The sequence below is a fragment of the Ranitomeya imitator genome, chromosome 4, assembly GCF_032444005.1.
Source record: "Ranitomeya imitator isolate aRanImi1 chromosome 4, aRanImi1.pri, whole genome shotgun sequence".
NCBI classification, from domain to species: Eukaryota; Metazoa; Chordata; class Amphibia; order Anura; family Dendrobatidae; genus Ranitomeya; species Ranitomeya imitator.
The window spans coordinates 413,374,662-413,389,893 of NC_091285.1; the positions used below are offsets into that span (position 1 = coordinate 413,374,662).

Below are 15,232 nucleotides of genomic sequence, written 5' to 3' on the forward strand. Positions count from 1 at the left end.
ACAAGGTGCGGTTATAAATCCTACAAATTCATGGTGCACAACATTTGGCTTCTCCAAGAGCAGGTCTCCAACTTACTGCGTTTACTAAGCTGTGTGCTTGTTCAAATGCCCTGTTATCTATGTGATTAAATATGGTGATAACAATGTAGACTCCAGAACAAACCACTAATATCTGACTACTACTAGTACAGAAAAAAATTTGAAATATGTCTTCTGTGTATTATCTGAGCACTGCCAAGCTGCCCAATTTTCATTGTTTAAAAGGCATAAGAAGCTTGGAAGTTCTTTTTTTTCTTTTCACATGAGAAAAGACGATGCCAAACTGATGGTAAAAATGGACACACAGTCTAAAAATGGATGAAAATCAAATCCAGTGCATACTGATAAGAAATGGTCCATTTTTTCTTGGATCATTAAATGGAAGTTTGAATGGCACCTAACCAATGATAATTTTTAGCCCCCCCCATAAATATGCTTTGGACATATTTACACAGTGCAGTGGTCAGCTGCAAGATTTCCTATGAACAACTAACTGATTATGGGACAGTGTAAAATAGCCTTAAAAAATCAGTTTATTATTATTTCAGAAAATAAAAGTATATAAGAACTAAACTTATGGTCACAGCTCTCAAGTATTTATTAAAGTGTCATACGGCCCCTAGATTGTTGTCAATCACATTTACAGCAATAATGCTGGTATAACAATGACATATGTCATGTAAGTCACAATGACCCCACCAACTGCCACAGGAGTTGTCTTTCATTCACTGAAAACAGAGCGGCATCTGCTATTAGATGAGCAGCCCACCTCAGGTGGGAGTCTCTAGTTTGTCTGGGGGTGGCAAAGCAGAACCTCGCCACCAGCAAGTTCATATACCAAATTTCAAGTGGGCCACTCTGTCAAATCATAAAATGGATTACACTAATTTTTATGGCTCACTCACATGTGTATATAACTCAGACAAGTGCTATCCGTTGTTTTATGGGATAGCACTCGGACCTATGCTATACTATAGGGCAGTGCAGACCTGCAATTTTTTTCTACAGACCAAATGGGTCTGTGTAAAAAACGCAACATGCTGCAAGAGGCTCCAGAATTTGGATCTTGCGCACCTATACAAGTCTATGGATGCTTGTGAAACATTGGTCTGAACTCATGTCATCCAATATCCGCCGACTCAAACAATGTAGAAGATGTTGAAATTAAGCTCTCCGGTTTCTGCGCACCTGTGATATGATTCTCACATGAAAGTAAATCGGATCATACTATCTGATCAGAGTTTTAGCCAAGTGTCATTAGCATAATCCATCCAATTCTGTCGAATGTGCGAATCTACGATAGTGTGCCCCTCTGTATCTCCTAGTCTAATGATCTCTGACTGCTCTTGCCCGCGTTCAAGGTTCTCTCTGTAGCAGCTGTTGAATCGGATTAAACTCGGGTGAGCCGCAGTAAGTAACGGTTCTTTTTGTACTGACCATTTTTCAGACATTAACAGCAGACGCATTTTAAGGCCCGGCAATCTGTATGACTTGACACAAAAGCAGTGTAGAGAGAAGAATTTTATGTTATCAATCATATTCCTCTTGGCAGGAGCGGAAGGCTGCCAGATTATGTAATTTCTAGTTGAGAGGGGGGCAAATGCTGGAGTAGAGGAACTCAATTTTGTCCGGATCGAGTGTGGTTCAGGAGCATTTATACAGTGGGGCAAAAAAGTATTTAGTCAGTCAGCAATAGTGCAAGTTCCACCACTTAAAAAGATGAGAGGCGTCTGTAATTTACATCAAAGGTAGACCTCAACTATGGGAGACAAACTGAGAAAAAAAAATCCAGAAAATCACATTGTCTGCTTTTTTAACATTTTATTTGCATATTATGGTGGAAAATAAGTATTTGGTCAGAAACAAAATTTCATCTCAATACTTTGTAATATATCCTTTGTTGGCAATGACAGAGGTCAAACGTTTTCTGTAAGTCTTCACAAGGTTGCCACACACTGTTGTTGGTATGTTGGCCCATTCCTCCAAGCAGATCTCCTCCAGAGCAGTGATGTTTTTGGCTTTTCGCTTGGCAACACGGACTTTCAACTCCCTCCAAAGGTTTTCTATAGGGTTGAGATCTGGAGACTGGCTAGGCCACTCCAGGACCTTGAAATGCTTCTTACAAAGCCACTCCTTCGTTGCCCTGGCGGTGTGCTTTGGATCATTGTCATGTTGAAAGACCCATCCACGTTTCATCTTCAATGCCCTTGCTGATGGAAGGAGGTTTGCACTCAAAATCTCACGATACATGGCCCCATTCATTCTTTCATGTACCCGTATCAGTCGTCCTGGCCCCTTTGCAGAGAAACAGCCCCAAAGCATGATGTTTCCACCACCATGCTTTACAGTAGGTATGGTGTTTGATGGATGCAACTCAGTATTCTTTTTCCTCAAAACACGACAAGTTGTGTTTCTACCAAACAGTTCCAGTTTGGTTTCATCAGACCATAGGACATTCTCCCAAAACTCCTCTGGATCATCCAAATGCTCTCTAGCAAACTTCAGATGGGCCCGGACATGTACTGGCTTAAGCAGTGGGACACGTCTGGCACTGCAGGATCTGAGTCCATGGTGGCGTAGTGTGTTACTTATGGTAGGCCTTGTTACATTGGTCCCAGCTCTCTGCAGTTCATTCACTAGGTCCCCCCGCGTGGTTCTGGGATTTTTGCTCACTGTTCTTGTGATCATTCTGACCCCACGGGGTGGGATTTTGCGTGGAGCCCCAGATCGAGGGAGATTATCAGTGGTCTTGTATGTCTTCCATTTTCTAATTATTGCTCCCACTGTTGATTTCTTCACTCCAAGCTGGTTGGCTATTGCAGATTCAGTCTTCCCAGCCTGGTGCAGGGCTACAATTTTGTTTCTGGTGTCCTTTGACAGCTCTTTGGTCTTCACCATAGTGGAGTTTGGAGTCAGACTGTTTGAGGGTGTGCACAGGTGTCTTGTTATGCTGATAACAAGTTTAAAGAGGTGCCATTACTACAGGTAATGAGTGGAGGAAAGAGGAGACTCTTAAAGAAGAAGTTACAGGTCTGTGAGAGCCAGAAATCTTGATTGTTTGTTTCTGACCAAATACTTATTTTCCACCATAATATGCAAATAAAATGTTAAAAAAACAGACAATGTGATTTTCTGTATTTTTTTTTCTCAGTTTGTCTCCCATAGTTGAGGTCTACCTATGATGTAAATTACAGACGCCTCTCATCTTTTTAAGTGGTGGAACTTGCACTATTGCTGACTGACTAAATACTTTTTTGCCCCACTGTATGTTTTAATATAAACTAAATAAACTTTAGATTTTATTGAAGAAGGTGGAACATTTCAAGTTTTCATTCTCTACCATGTATAATCAGAAAGGATTTCGATGCATCTGCTGTGGCTGTCGGTGATCTGACTTAGTTTGTATGTTACTTTTAATGCATATGCAGACAATTGCTCTATTGCTTAACAGACAATTTCACATACAGCTCTGGCAAAAATTAAGAGACCACCACATCAAAACCCTGTCATGGGCAGCCCAATCTCCAGACCTGAACCCCACTGAAAACCTCTGGATGTAATCAAGAGGATGATGGATAGTCACAAGCTATGAAACACAGAAGAAGAAGAACTGCTTACATTTTTGCACCAAAAGCAGTGTGAAAGACTTGTGGAAAGCATGCCAAGACGCATGAAAGCTGTGATTAAAAATCATGGTTATTCCACAAAATATTGATTTCTGAACTCTTCCTGAGTTAAAACATTAGTATTGTTGTTTCTAAATGATTATGAACTTGTTTTCTTTGCATTATTTAAGGTCTGAAAGCATGTTTTTTTTTTTAAATTACCATTTTTCTTTTTCAGAAAGAACAAATACAAAATGTATTGCTTGTAAATTCGGAGACACGTTGTCAGAAGTTTACAGAATAAGAGAACAATTTAAATTTTACTCAAAAATATACCTATAAAGAGAAACATCAGACAAACTGAACATTTTGTAGTGGTCTCTTAATTTTTGCCAGAGCTGTAGTATGTGCAGAGTGGCTTATACTGGGTTTATCTTTGTAACTACCCTGCGCCTGTTTTTAATATGAGATTCTTTTAGCTGATCTTATTACGGGAGGTCAAACGGCTGTCCCTTTTCACAGTCATCATGCTTTATTTATTATAATACTGAACATCTTGGCATTGTGCTGGTTTATTAATTGCTGGTATATATTTATGTGTGCAGTCTATTTGCTGCTGGTACATACACTGACGAGCAAAAGGGTAACAATGTTTTGAACTTTGGATTTTCAGGCTCCAAATCTCACCATCCACCACTGCTTTGAACATGAGACTGCCATCATTTCATAAACAATCTTCTTGGACATCTCATACATAAATTTGACTTGCAACTATTTAGCATATTATTAGTTATGCAGATTCTTTACCTGCCACATATGATTAGTTATGCAGATTCTTTACCTGCCACTGCATTGTTACTGTTTTGCTCCTAAAAACATAAATTTAAATTTGTATTATTTTGTGACTGTCAGTATTTTATAAATCCACCTTTGGCTTACAATGCTGCCTGAATCCTTCAGGGCATGCTCTCGATCAGATTCAACTATGTCTCAACCGAAATCTGATCCCAGGTCTCTTCTACACGTTCCCAAAATTGGTGAATACTGGTCAACTCACTTGGGTATGTATACAGGTTTTTTTCAACTCTACTCACAAGTGTTCGATTGGGTTGAGGTCTGGGGACTGTGGGGCCCAATCCAGCACCTCTACTTCATTGTCATTGAACCACTGGTTCTCCAATCTTGACTTATGCTTTGAGTTGTTGTCCTGCTGGAACACTATGTTGTCATTTTCATACTCATAGTACTTGAGTGTATAAAGTAGCTTGTCTTGTGGGATATTCACATATAGTTCAGCATTGAATCCACCATCGATCATGGTCACGTACCCAACGCATTTGGCTGTGAAACAACCCCATATCATCAGGCTTCCTCCACCGAACTTGACAGTTCCTTGAATTTCTCGATACATTAGCTCCCCGTTTTCCTTGTTACCTCCAGACCCATTGCTCCAAATCACCCATTTCCAATCTTCTACTGTCCACTTTTCGTACTTTTTTGCAAACTTGAGCTGAAGCTTCTTATGATAATAAAGAAAGTAAAGGCTTCTTTACCTGTTTTCAAGCCACCATTCCAGACTTGTGTAACATGCGTTGCACAGTGCTTGCATGGACGTCTGTGATTTCACTATTACAAAGCATACGAGCCACCTCCACTTTTGTGCTTGTCTCGGGAGAACTGATAGACCTTGAGATGAGCCGACTTGTTGACCCTGATACTTTGCCTGGATGTCCACCTCTTGGCTTTTGAATGGATGAACCAACTTAATTTTGTATTCTCCCTACTGTCAGGGCACTCACATGATGCAGTTTGGCAATTTTCTTGGCCAAAAGACCACTATCGATGAACTGAATGATACTGTTTCTCTTTTATTGTGAAATATTCTTCATAGCTGTGCCACGATGCAACCAGTGACCTTTGGCTTGGGAAGGAACCCAATAACACACTGAGCTATTAGGGAATGTTAGAACAGGTTGTATTTTGTAGTATACAGGAAAAAAAAGATATTTCCACCACCAAGAGCAAAAACTTAACAATGCAGTGATGTAGCAAGAATCTGCAGAAGAAGTAATAATACGCTAAAATAGTTGCAAGTCATATTTATGTATGAGATAGCAAAGATGATTTTCTATAAAATGATGGTAGTCTCATTTTCAAAGCAGTAGTGGATGGTGAGATATGGAGCCTGAAAGTCAAAGGTTCAAAACATAGCTACCCTTTTGCTTGTCAGGGTATTTATGTATTTTGTATATTTACTGCTGGTATGTATTTATACTAACTTTTTTTCTGGAAGTGAGGTGGCGACATTTAATCTTTTCCTCAAGCAGCAGAAAAGCTAAAATCTACCCTGACTATAGGAAACCCATGGTTCTGAATATGTGGGAGAATCTAACATAGTATGCCGATGAAAGAAAATAAATTACATGATTGATTATTTTTCCCTTAGGTTTTTCAAAGGCTGTGGGGGTCACTACGATGATCTTTGCCCCAGACCCATACGTTATTATAGCTTCTGCCAAGAGGATTGGAGGTCAGTTATTGAATCAAAAGTAACCATAGAGACCATGAGACCCAAGTTACTATGTGTTCACTCAGTCTAAGAATTTGCATGGGTCTGCTGCTGGCATAATCAATTGGATTTTTTTCTCAGTCGGGAAATAAAGATTGGAAATGTAACACATTATATTTTATATACAAAACTTCCAAAAACAAGGTCAAAGCACTGTGGTAAAAAAAACTTAACTGTATAAAAACTAGTTCAGTATTGCATATTACTATAGTGACCAATAGGCTTGAGCGAAACGGATCGGACAAATTCAAAAGTCGCCGACTTTTGGCAAAGTCGGGTTTCATGAAACCCGACCCTAGTGTGTGATGGGCCATGCGGGAGAGCGGGAGAGCAAGAGAGAGCGCGAGAGAGGGAGCGCGAGAGCGAGAGAGAGAGAGAGAGAGAGAGAGAAAAAAATTCCCATTGACTTTGCATTGGGTTTCGTGTTTCGGTCGATCCCCGACTTTTCACCATAGTCGGCCGATTTCACCCGACTCGACCCTAAAAAAGTAAGAGTCGCTCAACCCTAGTGACCAATATTGGATTTTTTTAGATATATTCATTTGGTTTTTAAAGGTTATGTAAACCGTAGAGGTGGGGGTGTGAACTAAATTCTTATTTTTTTATGTGGATATTCTTAAAGGGATTAACTGGGACCATTTTTTTTCATTAATAGGGTTGCAGCTGTTGAAAAGAACATCTCAACAATACCCATTTTCCTCTGCCCTAGCACTGATTCTCTCTGCTGCTGCTCCCATCTTTGTTGAAAGACTGTAGTGGTGACATCATGATTACAGCACATGTGACCACTGCAGCCGATCAGCAGTGCTGCATAGCTTAATGATTGACTGCAGTAGTCCCTTTCTCTGTGGTCCTGATAATACCACAGCAGTTTGTTAACCCCTTAAGCCCCGAGGGTGGTTTGCACGTTAATGACCGGGCCAATTTTTACAATTCTGACCACTGTCCCTTTATGAGGTTATAACTCTGGAACGCTTCAACGGATCTTGGCGATTCTGACATTGTTTTCTCGTGACATATTGTACTTCATTTTAGTAGTAACATTTATTCGATATAACTTGCGTTTATTTGTGAAAAAAACGGAAATTTGGCGAAAATTTTGAAAATTTCGCAATTTTCCAACTTTAAATTTTTATGCCCTTAAATCACAGAGATATGTCATGCAAAATACTTAATAAGTAACATTTCCCACATGTCTCCTTTACATCAGCACAATTTTGGAACCAAAATTTTTTTTTGTTAGGGAGTTATAAGGGTTCAAAGTTGACCAGCAATTTCTCATTTTTACAACACCATTTTTTTTTAGGGACCACATCTCATTTGATGTCATTTTGAGGGGTCTATATGATAGAAAATACCCAAGTGTGACACCATTCTAAAAACTGCACCCCTCAAGGTGCTCAAAACCACATTCAAGAAGTTTATTAACCCTTCAGGGGTTTCACAGGAATTTTTGGAATGTTTAAATAAAAATGAATATTTAACTTTTTTTCACACAAAATTTATTTCAGCTCCAATTTGTTTTATTTTACCAAGGGTAACAGGATAAAATGGATGCCAAACATTGTTGTACAATCTGTACTGAGTACGCTGATACCCCATATGTGGGGGTAAACCACTGTTTGGGCGCATGGCAGAGCTCGGAAGGGAAGGAGCGCCATTTGACTTTTAAATGCAAAATTGACAGGAATTGAGATGGGACACCATGTTGCGTTTGGAGAGCCACTGATGTGCCTAAACATTGAAACCCCCCACAAGTGACACCATTTTGGAAAGTAGACACCCTAAGGAACTTATCTAGATGTGTGGTGACCACTTTGACCCACCAATTGCTTCACAGAAGTTTATAATGCAGAGCCGTAAAAATAAAAAATCATATTTTTTCACAAAAATGATCTTTTCGCCCCCAATTTTTTATTTTCCCAAGAGTAAGAGAAGAAATTGAACCTCAAAAATTGTTGGCCAATTTGTCCTGAGTACGCTGATACCCCGTATATGGGTGTAAACCATTGTTTGGGCGTATGGCAGAGCTCGGAAGGGAAGGAGCGCCATTTTACTTTTCAATGCAAAATTGACTGGAATTGAGATGGGATGCCATGTTGCGTTTGGAGAGCCCCTGATGTGCCTAAACATTGAAATCCCCACAAGTGACACCATTTTGGAAAGTAGACCCCTTAAGGAACTTATCTAGAGGTGTGGTGAGCACTTTGACCCAACAAGTGCTTCACAGAAGTTTATAATGCAGAGCCGTAAAAATAAAAAATCATATTTTTTCACAAAAATAATCTTTTCGCCACCAATTTTTTATTTTCCCAAGGGTAAGAGAAGAAATTAGACCACAAAAGTTGTTGTGCAATTTGTCCTGAGTGCGACGATACCCCATATGTGGGGGTAAACCACTGTTTGGGCGCATGGCAGAGCTCGGAAGGAAAGGAGCGCCATTTGACTTTTCAATGCAAAATTGACTGGAATTGAGATGGGACGCCATGTTGCGTTTGGAGAGCCCCTGATGTGCCTAAACATTGGAACCCCTCACAAGTGACACCATTTTGAAAAGTAGACCCCTTAAGGAACTTATCTAGATGTGTGGTGAGCACTTTGACCCAACAAGTGCTTCACAGAAGTTTATAATGCAGAGCCGTAAAAATAAAAAATCTTATTTTTTCACAAAAATGATCTTTTCGCCCCCAATTTTTTATTTTCCCAAGGGTAAGAGAAGAAATTAGACCACAAAAGTTGTTGTGCAATTTGTCCTGAGTGCGACGATACCCCATATGTGGGGGTAAACCACTTTTTGGGTGCATAGCAGAGCTCGGAAGGGAAGGAGCGCCATTTGACTTTTCAATGCAAAATTGACTGGAATTAAGATGGGACGCCATGTTGGTTTGGAGAGCCCCTGATGTGCCTAAACATTAAAAACCCCCACAAGTGACACCATTTTGGAAACTAGACCCTCTAAGGAACTTATCTAGATGTGTTTTGAGAGCTTTGAACCCCCAAGTGTTTCACTACAGTTTATAACGCAGAGCCGTTAAAATAAATTTATTTTTTTTTCGCAAAAATTTTTTAGCCCCCAGTTTTGTATTTTCACAAGGGTAACATAATAAATTGGACCCCAAAAGTTGTTGTCCAATTTGTCCTGAGTACGCTGATACCCCATATGTGGGGGGGAACCACTGTTTGGGCGCATGGCAGAGCTCGGAAGGGAAGGAGCGCCATTTGGAATGCAGACTTAGATGGATTGGTCTGCAGGAGTCACGTTGCATTTGCAGAGCCCCTGATGTACCCAAACAGTACAAACCCCCCACAAGTGACCCCATATTAGAAACTAGACCTCCCATGGAACTTATCTAGATGTGTTGTGAGAACTTTGAACCCCTAAGTGTTTCACTACAGTTTATAACGCAGACCCGTGAAAATAAAAATTCTTTTTTTTTTTCACAAAAATGATTTTTTAGCCCCCAGCTTTGTATTTTTACAAGGGTAACAGAATAAATTGGACCCCAAAAGTTGTTGTTCAATTTGTCCTGAGTACGCTGATACCCCATATGTGGGGGGGAACCACTGTTTGGGCTCATGGCAGAGCTCGGAAGGGAAGGAGCGCCATTTGGAATGCAGACTTAGATGGATTGGTCTGCAGGCGTCACGTTGCATTTGCAGAGCCCCTGATGTACCCAAACAGTAGAAACCACCCACAAGTGACCCCATATTGGAAACTAGACCTCCCATGGAACTTATCTAGATGTGTTGTGAAAACTTTGAACCCCCAAGTGTTTCACTACAGTTTACAACGCAGAGCCGTGAAAATAAAAATCCTTTTTTTTTTCCCACAAAAATGATTTTTAGCCCCCCAAATTTTTATTTTCCCAAGGATAACAAGAGAACTTGGACCCAAAAAGTTGTTGTCCAATTTGTCTCGAGTACGCTGATACCCCATATTTTGGGGTAAACCCCTGTTTGGGCGCACGGGAGAGCTCGGAAGTGAAGGAGCACTGTTTTACTTTTTCAATGCAGAATTGGCTGGAATTGAGATCGGACGCCATGTCGCGTTTGGAGAGCCCCTGATGTGTCTAAACAGTGGAAACCCCCCAATTATAAATGAAACCCTAATCCAAACGCACCACTAACCCTAATCCCAACTGTAACCCTAACCACACACCTAACCCAGACACACCCCTAATTCTAATCCCAACCCTAATCCCAACCGTAAATGTAATCCAAACCCTAACCCTAGCCCCAACCCTAGCCCTAACCCTAACCCTAACCCTAACCGGAAAATGGAAATAAATACATTTTTTTTAATTTTATTATTTTTCCCTAAGGCTAGGTTCACATTGCGTTAGGGAAATCCGTTTAGCACTAGCGGATTGCGCTAACACAATGTCTTTTTAGGTGTCGTGTTTAGTGGTCGCGTTAACGTCCCCGCTCTGGAAGATCGGGGATCGGACCTCGGGCGCGCCGCGGACGCTGCAAGCAGCGTCTGAGGCGCGCCACAAAAGAATGGCACCTTGCTAGCGCGAGCCGAAAATGGCACGCTCTAGCGATGCGCTACACCTGAAAATCACATTGCTGTCAATGGTTGTGCTAACGGACCCGTTGCACGGCGTTAATTGTGACATTTTCGCCGTGCAACGCTGTCCGTTAGCGTTAACCCATTAACGCAATGTGAACCTAGCCTAACTAAGGGGGTGATGAAGGGGGGTTTGATTTACTTTTATAGCGAGTTTTTTAGCGGATTTTTATGATTGGCAGCCGTCACACACTAAAAGACGCTTTTTATAGCAAAAAAGTTTTTGCGTCTCCACATTTTGAGACCTATAATTTTTCCATATTTTGGTCCACAGAGTCATGTGAGGTCTTGTTTTTTGCGGGACGAGTTGACGTTTTTATCGGTTACATTTTCGGACACGTGACAGTTTTTGATCGCTTTTTATTCTGATTTTTTTGTGAGGCAGAATGACCAAAAACCAGCTATTCATGAATTTCTTTTGGGGGAGGCGTTTATACCGTTCCGCGTTTGGTAAAATTGATGAAGCAGTTTTATTCTTCGGGTCAGTACGATTACAGCGACACCTCATTTATATCATTTTTTTTATGTTTTGGCGCTTTTATACGATAAAAGCTATTTTATAGAAAAAATAATTATTTTGGCATCGCTTTATTCAGAGGACTATAACTTTTTTATTTTTTTGGTTATGATGCTATATGGCGGCTCGTTTTTTGCGGGACAAGATGACGTTTTCAGAGGTAACATGGTTATTTATATCCGTCTTTTTGATCGCGTGTTATTCCACTCTTTGTTCAGCGTTATGATAATAAAGCGTTGTTTTTTGGCTCGTTTTTTTTTTTTTTTTTCTTACGGTGTTCACTGAAGGGGTTAACTAGTGGGCCAGTTTTATAGGTCGGGTCGTTACGGACGCGGCGATACTAAATATGTGTACTTTTATTGTTTTTTTGTTTTTTGTTTTATGTAAAGAAATGTATTTATGGGAATAATATTTTTTTTTTTCTGCTTTATTTAGGAATTTTTTTTTTATTTTTTTTTTTACAAGCGTGGAAATTTTTTTTTTTACTTTTTCACTTTGTCCCAGGGGGGGACATCACAGATCACCGATCTGACAGTGTGCACAGCACTCTATCAGATCGGTGATCTGACATACAGCCGGGCAGGATTAGAGCTGCAGCTGCAGCCTGATCCTGACCCGGAAGTGCTCCCTGCAGGACCCGGATGCAGCCCGGCGGCCATTTTGGATCCGGGGACTGCAGGGAGAAGACGTTCGGTACACGGTGAGCACATCACCGTGTACCGATCGTCTCAGGGAAGCCCGCAGGGAGCCCCCTCCCTGCGCGATGCTTCCGTGCACCGCCGGCACACCGCGATCATCTTTGATCGCGGTGTGCCGGGGGTTAATGTGCCGGGAGCGGTCCGTGACCGCTCCTGGCACATAGTGCCGGATGTCAGCTGCGATAGGCAGCTGACACCCGGCCGCGATCGGCCGCGCTCCCCCCGTGAGCGCGGCCGATCGCATATGACGTACTATCCCGTCCATGGGAATTAAGTCCCAGGTCACCTGGACGGGATAGTACGTCATATGGGATTAAGGGGTTAAAGACCAGAGCAGCGGTGGCGAAGCAGCACTGAAGCGGAGGGAGGTGGGCATTACTGAGTTTGGACAAAGCCTTTAAATATTTTGCTTTCTTTGGCTTCTGTATTTTAGGGTATGTGCACACGTCAGGATTTCTTGCAGAAATTTCCTAACAAAAAACTGACATTTCTGCCAGAAATCCGTATGTGTTTTTTTTCGCGGTTTTATGCGTTTTTTGCGTGTCTTTTTGCGTTTTTTTTTTCCAATGCATTAAATACCGGGAAAAATGCGAAAAATCCGCTAAATTAATGAACATGCTGTTTTTTTTTTACCGCAATGCGTTTTTCTTGCGGAAAAAAACGCATCATGTGCACAAAAATTGCAGAATGCATTCTAAATGATAGGATGCATATGTATGCGTTTTTAATGCGTTTTTATAGCGTTTTTATCGCGAAAAAACCTGAACGTGTGCACATACACTTAAGGTAGAAAGCGAGCTGAAGAATGCTACTTATATTGGTAAACAATGAAGGAGACGCAGTACTTGTCAGAGTGGCCTCTTCATACAACTCACTGATGAAGGTGCAATCTAATACTGGCGGCCTATGCAGAAACAGGACGAGGCTGGCTGGCGTCTCTTCCATTATATTAGTCCTGCTCCGATCTTCTATCTGCTTCTCCCTGGGTGTGCATGATGGCTAGTATTGTGGTCTTACTACTGTATGTAGCCTATCAGTCATGACTAAGGAAGGCATGATTAGAGGATGTGAGTGCCCCCCCCCCCCACCCCCAGGGCCGTGGGTTACTCGGTACCGGGTCAGGGACTCAAAGGGAGATGTCATGGCGGCGGCGACCAGGTCCGTGGCCCTGGATGCCCATATTAAAGGGAATGTATTTATAGGAATTTTGAAATAAAGTTTGTGGTATTCGGTCAGAGGGGACCGACGCTGCTTAAAGGGGTCCGCTGGGGTGATTTTATGGCAGCTAGATGGTGTAACTTCCCACTGGTGAAGTGGATCCCCAGGGCTCCCAGTATGTAGGTGTAGATGGTGAGTAGTGCAGTAAAGAACGGAGGACACAGGTTTGCAGTCTCTTTACCTGGTTTACTGAAGACTTCAGGCAGCCACAGTCCAGGGCACCAGATCACAGGTACAGGCAGAGTCCAGCTGGCTTGGAAGCAAATTCAGAGTCCCCTTTTCCAGGAGGAGTTAAAAGCCTTTTTACCAGTGCGGTGGTGTTGTAGTCCCTTACTGCCTATGGCTTCTGGCAAGGTCTTCACAGTTCTCTCTGTCCTCCATAAAGGTGGGACACAAACCCGTATGACCGGTGGCTCGAGCCTTTTTACAGGGTCTCTATCATGACCTGGGTTCCATGTGCCACTGTGCCTCCTGGGTATTAGGGCAGACAGGTGATGTGTAATCCAGCTCTCCTGCCGGTATGTCTTGGCTCTGCCAGGGAGGTAGCCCAGTCGCAGCTTTCCTCCCCAAATGTCACTCTCCTGTGCTTTGCTCTCCTGCACGCTCACTAAATGCTGTTCTTCCTTCTGTATCTCACTATCCAGGAGCTGCAGCACCTCAGGCTGCATGGCCCCTCACACGTCCTTCTGCCTCAGACTGCTCCAGTGTGCTGTCCGGCACTAACTGTCTAACTTTCTCTCCAGACCAGAATTTATATATAGGGGAGCCACCCATAAGTAGGATCAGAGCTCCACCTTCTGGCCTGGAGCGTGAACATGTTGTGTGCATTGTGATTACCTGATAAAGAAGATCATCCTTCACTTCCAAGCGTGACATCACTCTCTCTATGAGGAAAGCAATGCCACTGTGACAACCAGGACCCTGGGGCGTCACAGATGAAATCCAGGACTAGTCAGGGGGAACAGACAACGCACTGGACTAGTCCTGCCTCATTAGCATGGGAAATGCTACAGAACTATAGTTTAATTTTAAAAGACTGCAACATAAGTAATCACGTAAAACATCATATTGGAATAAATGCGTTGGCATGCATTCCGTTACAGTAGACATTGGTACCATTCAGGTTCCCTTTAAGCATCCCAGACTAACTGCAAACAGACATAATAAGGTTTCTTTATGTTAACCTTTTCTGAATTACCAGAAGGTTAACGTCAGGGGTCTGGAAACTGACTGGCAATGGCATAATAGTTGCAGTGTTTGCAATTGCACACAGACACTGGATAAGGTCCCTTCGGCCTATATGAAAAGGCTACTCTTATTAAAGACCTGTGATAGTTGGGGGTCCTGTTGGATATTTCGCATTAGAGCCCACAAGCTTCATGTTACGCCCCTGTCGACTGGTCTGATAATATTGGCTTTTATCTATCTGTGTAATATATATTACAATTTTCCAATCCTCCTATTATCCTCCTCCTATTATGAATGTGAATACAATTTACAGTACAAAGTGTTACGTGCCCATACAATTACTCACCCACACACTCATGCCTGTCTTCATGTAGTGAGCACTTTACGGAACCTCCAACGCACACGCAGATGTTACATGCGTCCTTCTTCCAAGTCTCACTGTCCTCATACTTTTTTCCTTCCCACAGACATGGGAGCGGGCGACATTCACAGCTTTCCAGAGCTTTTACCCTGGCTTGGAGATCAGCATTCTGTGGGCATAATAGTATTCTTAATTTCAGTTTTCTTTTTACTCCTACCTACAAGTACCTCCATCCAAATAAGAATTATAATCAGTTGTAATATATTCTAAACTGTATTTTTTTCCATGGAGATATAGAAATCGGATTTACCAGATCATTTCTCGGTGAGCTGTAATGGATTTCATGTGTCTGGCACCAGCCGTGTTAAGCCTGAGAATAAACAATTATCTAAATCCTCAGGGAACACCTTATCAGCTCTGGGCTTTTAGGAACCCTGACATGACGTGATTTAGGGAAAGTACAAGAG

At 42.0% G+C, this 15,232-nt stretch overlaps 1 protein-coding gene across 1 annotated transcript in view; it reads right to left on the reverse strand.

Annotated features, from left to right (window-relative positions):
• KCP (kielin cysteine rich BMP regulator) overlaps positions 1–15,232 on the reverse strand; it is a 176,799-nt gene that overhangs the window by 124,684 nt on the left and 36,883 nt on the right. The window contains exon 5 of the mRNA XM_069765428.1: positions 14,751–14,934. Within this exon, the coding sequence (XP_069621529.1) occupies positions 14,751–14,934 (184 nt within the window). The remainder of the gene's footprint in view (positions 1–14,750; positions 14,935–15,232) is intronic.